The sequence below is a fragment of the Chaetodon trifascialis genome, chromosome 2 (genome assembly GCF_039877785.1).
Source record: "Chaetodon trifascialis isolate fChaTrf1 chromosome 2, fChaTrf1.hap1, whole genome shotgun sequence".
Lineage (NCBI taxonomy): Eukaryota > Metazoa > Chordata > Actinopteri > Chaetodontiformes > Chaetodontidae > Chaetodon > Chaetodon trifascialis.
The window spans coordinates 14,574,385-14,590,691 of NC_092057.1; the positions used below are offsets into that span (position 1 = coordinate 14,574,385).

A 16,307-nucleotide genomic window follows, 5' to 3' on the forward strand; every position below is an offset into this window, starting at 1 on the left:
GGCATTCAAGAGGCCTCTTGACTGGTGGGGAGTCCAGTTGCCTTTTAAAGCACTTGGAAGTGCCATGACTTCGATGAATGAGAATCTTCACAGACACATTCACATTATATATCGAAGTCCTGCAAGTCGCCCCAGCTGGGTCCCACCTTGACTTTGGCTTTAAGCTTTACATACAGTTTTACTGCTGACTCCATCTCCCTCTTCACTATCTGAGCAACCTGGCAGAAAGAGAAATTATTACATATATAGAAATATATATACAAGCACTCCCATGCAGCAACACCTGCACAAATATGACCTTCACGGAGGAGTTGTCAGAAGAAAACCTTTCCTGTGTCCTCAACATGAAATTCAGGAACATCCAAACAAGCCTGATGCATTTTGGAAACAAGTCTCTCTCCATGTGTTAAAAATGGAGGTGGATCAATAATGCTTTGGGTTCGTGTTGCAGCCAGTGGCACGGGGAACATTTCACTGGTAGAGGCAAGAATGGATTCAATTAAAGAGCATCAAATTCTGGGAGCATAAATCACACCATCTGCAAAAAAGCTTGCTTCTGGCCATTTTTTGTTATTTTAAAACTGTACAAGATGGAAATAAAAGTAGTCTTTCTTGATATATTAAAGAAATGTGTCATCTTTAACTTCATACTGTTTGCACAGTCCAAACCTTTCTGACGTTCAGATGAAGATCTCACATACTCAGCATCGTGCTTTCTGTAAACAAACATGTACGAAACACTACTGATGAACTGACAAGCCAAATAATCATTTCAATACCTGTATGAGGTCTTCCTCTGTGGTTTCATAAATGAGCTCATCATGCAGCTGCAGGACAAAGTAGGCTCCTCTGAGCTGAGGCGTCCCAGGCCTGCGGTGGCTGCTGGCTATGTAACAGACACCGTTTGACATCGTCATTTATAGACTTCGAAATGATTCAGTGGTTATCTCTGCATGTTTTACACAGAACAGGAGAAGAAGATGAAGCCACCTGAGTGTGTGTGCTGGTGAGACAGCGGAGCAGCAGGATAGGTTTTCCGTAGTCGTTTCTGGATGTTCACCGTTGCAAGTTTTACGATGTCTGCCGCTGATCCCTGAACGGTTGTGTTCACTGCCTGACGCTCTGCCTGAGTGAGAGAGGAAGACAGAAACACAGGAGTTTTGGAGTGAATGAAAAAAAGTCACATTCATTTTTACAGGGCGCCGCTTCGAAACAGAAATTTTGGCACGTTCTGATGGACAAGCCTGCTTACATGTGCTTTGACATGCGTCTTGCTGTTGGTGATCCCTGGTAGGTATCTCCTGCGTCCCATCAGAGTCTGAACGTAGCCGTTCTTTATGCAGTTCTTCACAGTTTCTCTAAGAAAAGCATTGATCCCTGAAACACAAGACAGGACATGGGTGTAATGTTTCTGCGTGGGGATTTATAAGTTAAATGGACTCGTCTTGTGTAGGCATGAATTGAATTGCTCTTCCCAGTCCCCTCTTATAAATGTACATGTATCTACAAGATCACAACTTTTAAAAAGATGTCAACAACACACAAACAAAAGCATTACAAGACATTATATTCTGAGCAATTGTGTATGTCGGATGGTATAATGAGTGGCTACAATAAACAGAATCAAACTGCAGCGTATACCTTTGTATCTGGCCTTGAAACTCTCTATGTAGGAGGCCGCGTCATTCTCTTCCACTCCCATTTGCTCCCCCAAAGACTTGGCTCCCATCCCATAGATAATGCCATAGCAAATCTGCAAAGACCAACATGTGCACACACCGGTGAGACGACCCATGAGAATGCATGCATGACCATCCATCCTAGCTTTCTCTTTGCCTGGTTCTACCTGTTTTGCCTGTTGTCTGAGGCTGTCGTTCACAGACTCTGGGTCGACGCTTTTCCACTCGGCAGCGATGCAGCGAAACACGTCTGCTCCCCCATTCAGCACCTGCACACACGCAGGGTTTCATCATTTCTTTGCCTTTTTATTGAGGCGTGTTGTATCGTGCTTTCTTGCCGTGTGTCTAAGCCACTGACCTGCAGAAGACGTTGATCCTTGGAGAGGTGCGCCAACACTCTCAGCTCCAGCTGAGAATAATCAGCTGCCAGTATCATCCCACCTGCAGTGCAGGGCCGAAAGACACAGCTGATAGAACAGTCTGAGACACAAAAGGTGACTGCACACGCAAAACTGCAATATCATCATAGCAACCTGAAAAAGGGATGAAGGCATGTCTCATGCTGACGGAGAAGGCTGGGCCTCGCTCTGCACTGCCAGCTGCCGCAGAACGTCTCTTCATTCTGTATCGAAACAGAAGGAGGGCAAACCGTCTCATTCTGTCATTCCCAGTGACTTTTACCAAGTTTAACACTTACCCACTTTGAGAGCAACATGATCATAGATCAGGTGACCTGAACTTTGACCCAAAGAGTTGTTGACCTACCCTGGCCTGCTGGTCATGCGGCAGCTGTCTTGAGAAGGCGGGCTCTCGCCAACCACTGTGGGCATGTCAATCTCAAAGTCTTTAGGGACATTCTGTATGTTGGGCTCAGTGAAGCTCACTCTACCTGACAAACAGAATGAGAGGAGTCACTGCATGTTCTAAATTTACTTCAAATAAAATAGCATAACACAATATCATCCCGGATCGGAGAAAAGATCGGTGCATCTGTGTGCGCACGTGTTTTACCTGTGGCTGTGTGCGTCTGGGCGATGGGGTATATTCTGTCCATGGTCAGTGTGGGGTGGTATTGCTTCTCCCTCTGCAGGGGGAACACCACTTTGGTCAAGGCGTTTGTGATCCGCCTCCACTCAAGAATCACACCTGGTAGCGGGTGCAGCGGGCGAAGCTTCTCCAGAACATCCTGCCGACGTCATTACATTTCAGTTTAAACACAGCTGGTCATAGCAGTGGCAGGAATTTCATAGAACGCAAAGTAGCTTCACCTTGGTGGTGCTGAACTGCTTTCCGAGTCGAACTCTGCCACCGCCTCTCCTGGTGTAGCCAAGAGTCTTCTTACTTTTCAATTCGCCCACGTCACCGTTTGGAGGCAGGTGGAGCTCTAAAAACAGCACCTACAGATCAGGGTGCATGTGAGAGAGAGTGAGTTGTTGTACTTCAGTGAGTAATTCAGAATTTGTTTGAAAAGCCCGGCCGGGATAAAGAAAACCTGTCTGACCTGTGCTATGTCGTCGATGCTGGTGAGGGAGAAGTTGTGTCCAGCCAGGTTGTAAGCCTGAGATTCCAGAGCTGTGAGTTTGGCTTGCATCACATGTTTTTGTCTTTCGCACTCTTCAACACTGAAGCCCAGGCCATTCAATTCCAACAGCGCTAAACACACCTGGGAGGGCATCTCAACGCTCCTGAAAAAGCCTGACACACGCATACAAAAACATTACAACAACAGTAAAACCACTAATGTTTACAACAGTGGAAATATTGTATGAGTGTCTGTTTATACCGAGCATGCCGTCTTCCTCTAGCAGGCCAGTGAGATGGCTCATGACAGAGTGTACGAGCACACTCTTGGTCGCTGCCCTAACACGAGGACAGTGTGCATGCACGGTCCCAAGTCCATCCAGCAGAGGTAATTCTTCAGGACAGTAGACGGTCACCATGTTGGGCAGAGTCCTCTCCTCACTGCCAGGGTCCAGCAGCCAGCACGCAACCTATGGGAGACATTCAAAACACAGGCACGTGTTGTGTGTCTATCTGTATGTTGTCCATATTATAAGGATATCTGGCCAATATCCTATATTCATGGAAAACCGGGCCCCCTATTAAAAGCTTTAAATAGCTTACTTGGGGTGACCCTTTTCACACATCCGACCGTGTAAAAATGCTTGTCGTATATACCATGAATTGTATCTCCTGGATGATGTGAATAAACTAAACTAAACTAAACTAAACTAAACTAAACTAAACTAAACTAAACTAAACGTTGCTGCATTATGAAGTTTGTTTCTCACATTTTACATAAGGTTCTTTTCTATATTTTTATATTTTACCCATTTCTATTAAATGTTCTCTTTTAAAGCCCTTATGTGTTAAATTTTTACGTGATTACAGCACCATTCAAATACTACATTTCTGTCTTTAAATGGATCCCCACCTATTATTATACATTGTATTGTATTACATCGCTGTATGATGTTTTACTACTGTATTTCATTACTCATTATCCATTGCAATTGTGTTGTCACTACCTCATACATACCACCAAACTACCTCACTATACAATACGATTCGACAGTTGTTTACTGTTGTCCTGCACTATTATGTTGCACTATTGTATGTCATGTATGTTGTACCCAAACTGAGAGACCTGCGTATAGTAAGTGTTTCATCATACTATGTACCTGAATATTCGTATAATGACAATAAAGTTGAATTGAATTGAATGTAACAGCATGGTCATGACTACCAGGATGTGTGTCTCCATCTGTGTGCTGTGCATGTGTATGAAAATGATTTGCCTCACCTTGGGATCCTCACAGTTTCCCTCCAAGCTGATGCCACAGCTCTGGACCAGCATCTTGTACACCTGGACGACGTCATACGTGACAACCACACCTCCTCTATGACCAGCCACTGGCTGGCTCAGATAGGTCTTCACCTGCGCCAGCCTCTCGCTCACTGGCAAATCATCATCCAGCGGAGGAGGGGCCAGACTGGAGCTCAAACCTGAGGGGTAACAGACACACTGAACTAAGGAAACACTTTTGAAGCTTGTGCATGCGTTCACGCATGTGTGCGTCTTTACCTTTGCTCTGCTCTTGCTGCAGAGACATGTAGTATGCATCTCTTGCTCCCCAGCAGACAGACAGTCCAATCAACACCAGTCCATCACTGTCTCTTACTGGAAAACCGTCGACCCTGTGGAGCTTCTGATGAGCTGCTGATCCTGCACGGAAAACACGTGCAGGGATGAGGAGACTGCATACAGCAGCACTCATTCTGCAGTATAATGCCCCCTGACAGTGTTTTTGGATTAAAAACAGATTTCTCAGCAGCAAACACTTGTCAGTTGTTATCAATCTTTGGGTTGTGCTCGGCAACAGTGAACATCACATTTTACTGCAAGTTAATATCACTTCTGTTCATCACTTACCTCTCTTATGTTTCCCTCCTGTTTCCCCCTCAGGCTGTGATCTGTGCTCCCTCTTTTCGCAGGCCAAAGCCAGAGAGTACCGCTCCTTTGTTTTCCATTCCTTGATGAAAGTGTCAAAGAGGCGCCTGTCACTTGCCACATCTACGATGGAGAAAGTCCCCGAGTTGCTGGAACAGAGCGATGCATCCTGGGACAGCTGAAGAGTGAAGCCTTCGTCAGTCACGGGTGATTCTTCATCAGAAGGAATCCCCGGCCGGATGGAGGATGGGCTGACATTTTGGTCGGTGTGGAGCAGGGGTTTTGTTTCTGGAGGAACAGGCAGAGTCTTTGGCTTCTGTCCCAGCTGTTGTCTGTGGCTGCTATCGGATGAAGAATTGGGCTGTTTAGTCTCAGGCACAGCTTCTGATGGATGATCACTGCCTCCTGCGTGAGATTTAGGACAGTTTGTGATTGCGGGTTTTCGTGGCAGGCGGGCTGAGGGAGTTGACTGGTTAAGTGGCTGACGGGTGAGAGGTGATTGGACAGATGAGGTGGTCAGTTTTACTCTGGGTGTGACAGGTGGCGTTTCCTGAGTCGGGGGAATAAGATCACCAGCAGAGCCTGGTCTCTCTGTTGCACCCTCACTGTCATGTCTTGAAGGCTGTTGCTCTCTAGAATCACTCTCAGCTGCAGCAACCTGCACGTTCGGCTTTCCCCTGTTTCTGTCCACCTGCACTGAGGGCTGAGGGAGATCTGGACCTGCTGCTGTATCTGCAGCATTTATGAGCGTATGACTGGCTGTGTGGCCTGTTGGGGTGTTTTGCCAGCACTGGTCTGACATACTAGGCCAGCGGTCAAAGATCTCTTGCAGACCAGGGCTGCAATAAAAGGTGCATCCAGGTGCATTTTGAGGTGCACCCTCTTTGTTGATCGTTCCCTGTCTCCTGCCTGGTTTACTGTCATTTTCTGCATTTTTATGCTGTTTAATTCTCTGTGTATGGGCATGATTTTTAGTGGCTTTATTCTTGTCATACTCATTTTGAGTTGTGGTAGTAGTTGCAGCGGTGGGCTGTGGCAGTGTCTGTTTGGGTTGAGGTTGTGGTGCTGGCAGCCGCTCCTCAGTCAGATCTGTGTTGGGTTGCTGAGCTTCATGGTGACTTGCTCCTTGCTCTTTCTGAGTTCTCTCTCTGTGTTTGAGCAAGCTCTGCCTCTCCAGAAAGTGTTCACCCACAAAGAGCGAGTCGCCCCACTCTGACAGGCTGAAGGAGGACTCGCCCCATTGGATCGCCTCCTGCCGTTCCGCCTCCTGATTGGCGAGAAGCTCGCTGCGTCTTCGCTCCTGGGTTGACAGAATCGGACGCTGGTCTCCAATCTCCTGGACAGCAGACTCCTCTTCATCCAACTGGTCAAGGAGCTGGTGTGGACTCAGCCCAGCTAGCAAAGAGCTGTCATACAGGCTGTCGAACAGGAAGCTACTGCTTCTGTTGGCACTCTCAAAGGCAGCTTGACCAGCACCGAGGACATCATCCTCATCACCACCTTCATCTTTATCTTCAGCTACATTATCACCACCCGGACCAGGAGAAATCTGTAAAAAAAAAAAGATCATAGCTGAATGAGATATTCGAATAATGTTTAGAATCAGTAAATAATGGATACTTCTGGTCTCTCACCTGGTGGCTGGTGTTAAGAATCAGCTCCATCTGACTATCTGTGAGAGAGATATTGAACTTGGGACATGAATTGTCAGGGGCTTCAAGCCTGTTACTTCCCTCTTTTGTGTCCTTATCCAGCTCTCTTATCTTTTCTCTTTCTACTGACTGATTCAAACCTCTATCATTCCCATCTCTGTCCTGGCATGTCTTTTGAACAATGATTCTTTCTGTCTGAGTGTCCAGTTCAAAGCTGTCACCAAAACTCTCTTCTCCTCTTTTAGCAGCTCCCTCGACTTCTTCATCTCTCTCGTCTCCCGCGTACAGCTCGGGAGATGAGAATTTATCTACCTCACTGCCATCTATCCGTCTTCGCTTGGCTTCAGGAGAGAATAAGGGAACAGAGGCAGGAGAGACAGATGGGGGAGAGTCTTGCATATCTGCAGAAACGCCAGGAAGATTTTCTTGCACAGGGTCAGGAGCTGGAACAGTTTTAGGCACCTGGCCTGAAGGCGCTGAAGAAAGGCCTGTGGGTTTTGAGTGTGATGTCTGTGCAGTCTCTACATTACCTTGTAGGTTTTTGTCAGTCTGTATGGACTGGAGCACTTTGCTTAAGGCTCTTGAGTGCATCAGCCTACCTGGTTGCACAGGTGAGGCGGCGAGCCCTGTGGTACCGTCTCCCTTTGATGTTCTCGTAGGAACACCTTGTTGTTCTTCCACTCGAGATATTGGAGCTCTAAACCGAGGAGGAGGCATCGTGGAAGGAGAGGGCTGAGGACGTGGCATCGGTTGAGGCAGGGGGCTGCACACAATCTCAGCCAATTCCTGTGTCAGGCTCCTTTCAGGAATAGGACGATTCGCTTGATGACTGTTCGGCCTGATTAAGACGATCCCTTTACTTGCCTCTGCTTCTTCGGGCTCTGCTTTGTTGGGCTCTTCCGTTGCTTGCTGTGAACTTACGTGCTTTTGCCTTTTGCTTTTTTCTTCTGGATCATCTGTGTCATTTGTCATTAATATTTTTTTATTCGTCTCATCTTTTTTTGTTTCTTTGCTTCTTTCCATTTGCACTTCATTGCTCATGAGTCTGATTTCTGGCTCTGTCCTGTCTTCCTCTCGGTGTTCCTCCAATTTTCTGTCTACTCTGTTGTTGTCAACCTTGGACTTCCCTTGCTCTCTCCTGGCTTCCCCTTCTGCTCTCTCCATTTTTATCCTTTTCTCACATTTGTTTTCATCCTTATTTTCTTCTCCATGCTTTTCAATATGTCTGCTCTCACGTTTCTTGACCTTGTCCCCCTCTTGGTGATCTTTAATATTGTCCACTCGTGCTTCGTGAGAGCTGAGATAGGAGGCAGATGAGGTGTCTGACTCCCCGCTGTGATGGTTATCAGAGCTGTTCACAGCAAGAGCCCCAGAGGGAAGTGTAGCCGGGTCCCACTGAACCCCTAACTGGGCCAGGTCTCCCTGAAGGAGGAGCCTTGCCTCAGTCACAATCTCAACAGCGGCTTCCTGTTCCGTCAGAGCTCGACCACCAGCGACCCAGACGCAGCGGAGGCTTCGTCTCTCAGCTGCTTCCACCTCGCTCTCATCCACTGCACGCTTAGAGCTGGGGAGGACAGACAGAATGACATTGCCTTTGCACCTGGGGTCATGTTTCAGGGAGATTATAGCTTGGTGTGCTGATACGTACAGCCACACATACTATATGCACGCTTACGCTTTTAGACAGGTTTACAGGAATGTACCTGGTTCTACCGCCTAGATTTTGGTGTGTGTTTGTAGCAGCAGTGTTAAGAGTAATGCCTGCACAGTGGAGACAAACTATTTGCTATTTTCTATGCTTGTCTCCGCTGCTGGCACTTAATTTGAAAAAGCCTGTGTGCTCTGTAAAGTAACTCATATACTTGTTTACCCAGTATGCATTCATATCTTAATGGAATACACACACACACACACACACACACACACACACACACACACACACACACACACACACACACACACACCTACCTCTTAAATGGGACAGCATTCCTCAAGGCTTTCTCCACATCGGCCACAGTAGCTCTGGCTAGTTCAGCAACAGTACAGAAGCCTTGTGCGTACAGAGTTCTGGCTCGTGTTGCATTCAGGAGGGAGACCCTGACAAGGTCCACCAGCTCCCTCTGGACTCCAAAGCTCAGCCTGGTCTGGTACTGGGACAGCAGCAACTCCATGTTGTGCCAGCCCAGACGCTTGCAGAAAACTGTCACCATACCTGAAGGAATGGCAGAGTGTTTTTTGTCAGCCGCACAAGTGAAAATACAATCTTAAATTACTGAATTACTAATGTGTTGCTTTTGGGTTTTGGTTTTCTTTGTGTTTGCAGCATAATATAGTATATTATAGCATAGTATGCTATATACTCACACCAAGACAAAAATGGTTCTGAGCCACATTTAAAAACACACCCACCGTGTCTGAATTACACTATGACCTCATAAACCCTCTCACAGTAACATGATGCAGGACACATTAGCACTCGAGAATGATGAATATGTGGCTCTGGTGGAAGCATGTAGGTGCTGAGACACAGGCTAATGGAATGAAGTCTATGCTGTTTATCCGTCAATCTAAGGTGCTGCTGCTTCTTGCCTCAAGTTACTATACTTGTTAATTCCCTCCGTTTTTAAAGTAAAATCTTGTGTAGGATACAAGTCAGTATATAGTACAGCGCAACACGTCACATGCCTGCATATGTAGACGCAGACTGCTGGAGGGACTGTAACTGCCCACGATTGCAGTTGAATTTGGACACCACTGTTCCCAAAGGCACCTCGTTCACCAGATCCTGTAGCACAAGGGTGGTGAAAAACCTGTGGAGCGATAACAAAGGGGGGATGTAAAGGACTAAAGTGCTATGTGATCAAAACACTTCTAAAAATTTATTTGTTGTTTGACTCTCAGGGAATAGACTGGTTTGCTATAGGGTCTCTCTTCTAGGTCACCTTTTATCCAAGGGCTACAATGTCGATAATCAATGTGTATTAAGGAAGCAAACACAATAGCACAAACATCAGGATAAAATAATACATCCATCCAAAACTGAACATTATAAACTACCCTACTGACTTATTGAAGCCCATACGAAGTCACTATTCTGAGAAAGTTTCTCATCCTAATGACTTAAGGGATCTTTTTTCCATCACATTGGCAGAAATGGGCTTCCAGAATTGATCGTGTAATTGTGTAACTGTGACTATAATTTAGAATCAAATTAGGTTTGTCCTGAATGGTCAGTGACTTTTCAACAACAGCAAATAACATGAGGAGGCTATTAACCAGTACTACAATACACACATATTTTGTGTAAGTAACATAAATGCATTACCGTTTGTGAATAGCCATCTGTCTACGCTGCTTCTCTGTCTTGGCAACAAGTTTGCCGCTGACAGATCGTGCGAGAAAACCTTCCTGGATGCCAACCAGCTCTGCCACTCTCTTCATCGAAGACGAGAGCTGTTCCCACAGGCAGAAGAACTGATACCAGTCTATGGTGGTCCACTCTGCATACAACGGGGTGATCTGAGGGAAATTTGGACATAGAGTTAAGATTTAGTTACCAATAAGAATATATTGTTAAGTGTTCAGGGATGGCTGGGAGCAACGGAAACTTATTAAGCACAGTAAAGGAAACAAGACATGTTAATGCGTACCAGATACAGAATGTGCAAGTCGTTTTCCAGGACAAAACCCTTCATGGCCCTCTGGAGATCTGCAAATATTCCCAGAGCCTCTGGGGGGGAGAGGGAGGAGGAAAGGGTGGCAGCACCAAGTTGAGTTGGACAGTATCGCTCCTCTGGATACCCAAAGACAGATCAGAGGATGTACAGTTAGTTATTTTAGTGGCAAATCTGATACAAAAAGACAAAAAAGTCTACTTTCATCATATGTCAAGATCTGAATAACACTCACTGACCTTGTCCGTCCTTCTGGATACTGATAAATTCATTGTCCATCAGCCATTCAACACAGGCCTCAATTGCTCCTTTGTTGGTCTCATCATTTGACTCTTTTCTGCCGTCACATTTCATGCTGGCAGCCAGAAGTGAGCACGATGCGTATAACCCCACATCCTGTGGAGTGCTGGCTACACCTCCAACGATGATCTGCAAGTTGGGATGGTTCAGATTAGGGACAGAAAACAGATCTAGCATTCATGGGGCAGACATTTAGTCTGAGGTGAACTACACTGAATTATTATGTAAATTCAATTTTTATTTGTTCTTCCTAAATAGTCAAGATGATTGAGGATGTTTTTTATCCCCAACAATTCTATTATAACGTGGAAGTTACCTCAAGTAAAACTACTGCTGATGATAACAGCTTTTTTTTAATCATCTGAAAAAAACTCCAGCCAAAAACATTACTCCATCCATCTGGACCACCCAGTGCAGCCTGGCACTCATCGGTGAACATAATAATTTGGAACACAGTGTAATCTGATCGTATATCAATGGCCTCCATAGAATTATTCTTTAAGGATATAACCATGATCTATGATCAGCCTACAAATCTTTTTCATGGGTGCCAAGTTCATAGAGATATCAGCCATACCTCCAGGATGGCTCGCAGCATGCTGGTGGTGACACCCTCTCCCTCCCTTCTCACTAGGCAGCTGCTGATTGGCTGAAGAGCACCCTTGAGGAGACTAATACCTTTCTGACGCTCTGCCTCTTTACACACAAGCACACTTTCACCTGAAAGAGGACAAACAAAATGACGTGAGACCAAAAGAGATGTGTTTTTTAATTCACGCCTCAACTGACATGTGCTTGATTATTACTGCAGAAGATCATGTTTTGTTTTCTCTCTCCCTGTGACTTGAATAAGAATGAACAAGCTATAATCCAGCCTTTTTTCTTTGATTTTTACCTGTTGTGTCCACCCCTTTTCGCCCTGCTCGTCCAGCCATCTGTTTGTATGTGAGCGGGTCCAACAAGTGTCCATTGAAGGTGGGAGTTCGAATGATGACCCTGCGAGCTGGCAGGTTAACCCCCGAGGAGAGCGTCGAGGTGGCAGCCAGGACTCTGACCACGCCCTGACGAAAAGCTCCCTCCAACACATCGCGCTCATCAAACGTCAAACCTACAGAGACAAACTTCGTCTTATTCATACACTCAAAAAACTGACTGCCATTTGTTGTAGTTACGAAGCTGCGTGAGTGTGTTCACCGGCGTGGTGGAAGGCAACCCCCCATCGCACAGTGCGCTGGAGGATGGGGTCCAAACCGGCTGGAGTTCGTCTCAACTGGGCGACAACATCCACTAATCCGTCCTGATCCAGCCTCACTGACTGAGGCTCTGCTTCGCCCTGACCATCTGAAAGGATGAGGCGTGAGCTACAAATACAGTGTGCACAAAAAGTAAATGATTTTGAGATGACGCTTAAATTCCAAATACCAGCATGTCTGACGTTGTAGAACTCCCGGGCGATGCTGTCTGCCAGTTTCTCACACCAGTTCTTCGAGGGGCAGAACAGCAACACCGAGTGACCCTCGCTCACAGTTTCATAGCACAGGCTCACTATGTGGTCATCATCACCCTTTATGAAAGTGGAAAATCACACAAATGATTATACTACTGGTCTTGACAGGGTGGGCATCCCTCATGATAACACATTGGACCATATTGGAACTACACTCGGTTACCTTAACGTGGAGCACAGGGGTGAACTGCCGGACCACGGAGAGGCTCTTGTCATAGATGTCGCAGCCCACCTTGAGATGCTCCTGCAAGGGTACAGGTCTGTAGTCTGTCTGATAAAGCTCTGCCCCTAACCAGCTCGCCAAGAGAGAGAGGTTCGGCAAGGTGGCGCTCATACCTATGATCTGCACACCTTCAGAGAGAGACCTGCAGAATGAGTTGAAGAGATTAAGACATGTGTGCAACACTGTAGCTGTTACACAAAGACAAATGTAGATAAACACGCGAAGGGACACAAACCCTGTGGTGTTCTGCTTCTGTGCAACATAGCGGATTTTGGTTAAGAGCAGTTCTAGTAGGTATCCTCTTCCAGAATCTCCAACCATGTGTAACTCGTCCACCACCACCATGCCTATTAGTACAAAAATAAGACAAGCTTTCAAACTCTATAAGAAGAATCAGAGGGACAAAAGAACAATCAGAGGGACAATCCCCTTTATTCGTCACGCAATTTTACATGCTCATGCACACACGCCATGCAATTGGTGAAGCTTGTCCTCCGCATTTATCCCATCTTGGTCGTCCTTCCTCCGCGGCAGACCAGGAGAGGTGGGCAGCCATCCGACTGGTGCCCGGGGAACCAGTTCCTGTTCGTCACCATTGGTCAGGTGGTGATCTTCTTGCATGTTTTTAGTGGGTTTTTTTAAGGAGGAAACCCCAGGTGAGCACGGGGAGAACATGCAAACTCCACACAGAAAGGCCCTTTTTCCTCGAGCAGCAGGCACCGAAGGCATGGTGGAGGACACGCACCCGGCACCCACAGTGGGAATCAAACCCGGGACCTTCTAGCTGTGAGGCAACTGTGTTGCCACCACTCTATGTTTCATACTCAAGAAAACGCTCAATAATCGCTGGTACATTACCTAGTAAACCCATGCTGTCCTCTTCAATGAGTCTGTTAATGAGAGAATTGGCTTTTTCTATGGTGCAAACAGCCACATCCAGCGCTGTGAACCCTCCAGTAGCCGAGGTGCTGCCCATATATCCCTCCACGCGAACTCCTGCCTCTTCAAACACACTCTGCAAGGCCGGAAATAGACGGAGATACTGTATACACACCGACACACACACAAACAGCACGGTGCCCATAACAACATGCATGTATTTTTCCGTTCACCTCTCCCTCACCTGAAGGTAGTGCATCTTCTCTTTGGCCACAGAGACAAAGGGCAGAATGAAGAGAGCTTTTCTTTTAGTCTCCAACACACGCTTCAACATCAGCAGCTCCGACACCAGAGTTTTTCCAGCACTAGTGGGGGCTGACAAAGACAGAATAGAAAGCTGAAAGCGACCGAACAGTAACTCACCCCTTCAATCACTTGATAGAGAGTTTCTTACCAGAGTACACCAGGTTACCTCCCTGCAGCACCTGTCCAACAGTGAGGCACTGAGCCTGCCATTCGAACATGTGAGTCACTCCGTGTTTCTGGTAGCGCTCCAGGACGGGTTTTGGTAAGCCCCAACTGGATAACAGCAGCTTTTCAGCTTGCCCCGTGGGAGCACACAAGGCAATGCCTAAAGTATAGCACAAATAAAGTAGGGAGTACTTTATTTTACACATGCCATTAAATCAAGCTGGTGAATGGAGGCTTTCAGGTGTTTTGAGCACAACAAAGTCAAAATTTTGTTTGGAAACATCATCAAAGCACAATATAATCTGACACAGTAAGAGGTCAAGGTGGGTCTTTCTTCATTAGCTGATCTTGAACCCCCTGTCCTGAAGAGGGTCCTTGTATCAAATCTAATTCTAAAACCTTTATCTATTTTTAGCATTTCTGCACCCAAATCTTACTGATGGTGAGAGAGATGGTGGTAAGGGGGGGTTAAACAGGGCCCAGCAGCTCATTCATGCCCTGGGAAGTGTCAAAGCATCAATGACACAGTTAAAGAAATCATAAATGTCTTCACCTGGCTGAGGTAAAGTGCCACTCAGAGTGCTGAGGTCTAAGCCACTGGGGACCGTGAGTACAGAGAGGGACTGATTCTGTAACGACTGGTGGAGTTTGGCCTTCTTCATGGCCGCTGAGAGGCGAGAGGGGCTGAACAGGATGTAGTCTCTAGATACATCCAGAGGTGGTTCAGCATTCACGTTTGGCCCACTTTTGTCTATTTTACGAGGAGAGCTCTTTCCTCTTGGTCCAAGTTTCTGTCTACTGAAACACACAGAGTCAGATTTGTTCACACACGAGTGCAAATGCAGATAAGTGAAACAAAAGAAAATCAACTGAAGTCTCACTTGGTGGTGCTGTCTCCTTGCCGACTGTTTTTTCTGTCTTGGCAGGACGGTCCATCGATGCAGGCGGAAGCTGGGGGTGGCTGGATGTTCTCTGCGCCCGTCTGAGCACGCTCCACCTCCTCCAAGTCCTCACTGAAGAGAAGCCTCTGAGCGAGGTCTTTGCAGTCTGCTCTCCACCCTGGTCTCTTACAATCACCACCACGCCCAAACACTCTCTCCTGGGTGCTCGTGGGATGACGTGCTCCATCACTCTCCCTCTTATTGTCTGCAACTGGGGCGAGAGGCCGTGAAGGAGCAAAGACAGCTGACGATGCTGGCTCCTCCTGAGCATCTCTGCATGCTGCTGTTGGACAAGCACTGTTAGCTGCGGGCTTCACGTAGTCTACAGCCTCCAGCACCTGCAGCATCTCTTCATCAAGAGCTAACGTGGATTCTCCCAGTGGAAACACTGCTCCTCCGCCCTAAGATGGGGATTAATACATGCTACGTGTGATCTATGTAGATGTGAAAAAGATGACAAAAAAAAGCTCTTTTTCAAACTGTCCTACTCACCATGAGGCTGCCACCGCTTCTGCTCTCTGATCTGCTTGTTTTGCCTGACACATGATGGGTTTTCTGCAACGGCCTGTCTCCGTTTGGTGGCTCATCAGGAGCTGGAAAGCTGTGCTCAGAAAAATGCATGTTCACCACAGGTAAGAAGGTTCATCGAGAGAAACGCTACAAACGCTGCCAGGTGTCTCTTGGTGAACAGGAGGGATGTGATCAGCCAACAATATAAATTAAGTGAAACCCCGACTTAAACTTACCCTTTTTTCTTCTTGATCTGATGCCGCCCCATATAGCTTTTCCTTTTCAGGGGAGGATCCGAGGTGCTCATCCTGAAGACGTTGGACTGCTTTTGATAAACGCGTGAGCAGGCGGATGTGAACTAACATGACATCAGTTTGTCTTGACACGAGTTTAGAAACGATGTTTAGCGACGTGTGTCACAGGAAGCGAAAACAAGCGTCCCCTACAATTTTTTATTTTGGTTGCTAAGCGTAAATATTTTCTCTCTGTTGAAAAACGCTGAGCAAAATCAAAAAGTCCGCCGGAGCGGCGCCCCGGTGCTCCATAAAAACAATTCGACGGAACAAGCAGTCAAATACAAACGTTCCGATGCATTACAAATACTGCTTTTACTAAATATAATACCGATATTGATAATATTAAATAGAAACACTTTATTACATGTACGGAATAAAGTGTTTATTCACTAATTGTTTATGGTTGTAGGCCTAAGCTATTGTCTCAATGCTCCGTGTGTGTGCTCAATTGGATGAACAATGTTTACAATTTACAATTTATTAAGCAACCAACTTTATAGACTGCCACATTTATACTGTAATAAATATATATCCTTTGTTTATCAATGTTTATATTTTCGTGTGCGAGAAGCACTTTGTAACTGTGTAACTGTAACTGTAACTGTTTAAAAACCGCTAAATAAATAAAGCTATACTTACTTACTTGCTATTATCTATGAAAACAATGTCAATAAGCTCATAAGCTTTAAAATGATGAAACTGTCAATTGTAAAATGTGAAATGG

At 46.2% G+C, this 16,307-nt stretch overlaps 1 protein-coding gene across 1 annotated transcript; it reads right to left on the reverse strand.

The window, feature by feature from the left end:
• Positions 1 to 68: 68 nt before the first annotated feature.
• Positions 69 to 15,831, reverse strand: polq (polymerase (DNA directed), theta). The gene is made up of 35 exons (XM_070984245.1): positions 15,524 to 15,831; positions 15,270 to 15,378; positions 14,718 to 15,178; positions 14,390 to 14,631; positions 13,820 to 13,996; positions 13,610 to 13,740; positions 13,345 to 13,501; positions 12,722 to 12,833; positions 12,427 to 12,628; positions 12,179 to 12,320; positions 11,951 to 12,097; positions 11,652 to 11,864; positions 11,334 to 11,476; positions 10,696 to 10,885; positions 10,433 to 10,575; positions 10,108 to 10,301; positions 9,468 to 9,592; positions 8,751 to 8,994; positions 6,765 to 8,346; positions 5,113 to 6,679; positions 4,765 to 4,905; positions 4,483 to 4,685; positions 3,463 to 3,670; positions 3,181 to 3,374; positions 2,948 to 3,076; positions 2,691 to 2,865; positions 2,445 to 2,568; positions 2,213 to 2,301; positions 2,038 to 2,120; positions 1,847 to 1,948; positions 1,642 to 1,753; positions 1,253 to 1,377; positions 991 to 1,126; positions 780 to 886; positions 69 to 218 (listed from the first exon to the last, which is right to left on the reverse strand). Exons 1-35 carry the CDS (start codon positions 15,592 to 15,594, stop codon positions 105 to 107), a joined length of 8,394 nt encoding a protein of 2,797 aa, XP_070840346.1. The 5' UTR covers positions 15,595 to 15,831; the 3' UTR covers positions 69 to 104.
• Between the last annotated feature and the right edge of the window lie 476 nt (positions 15,832 to 16,307).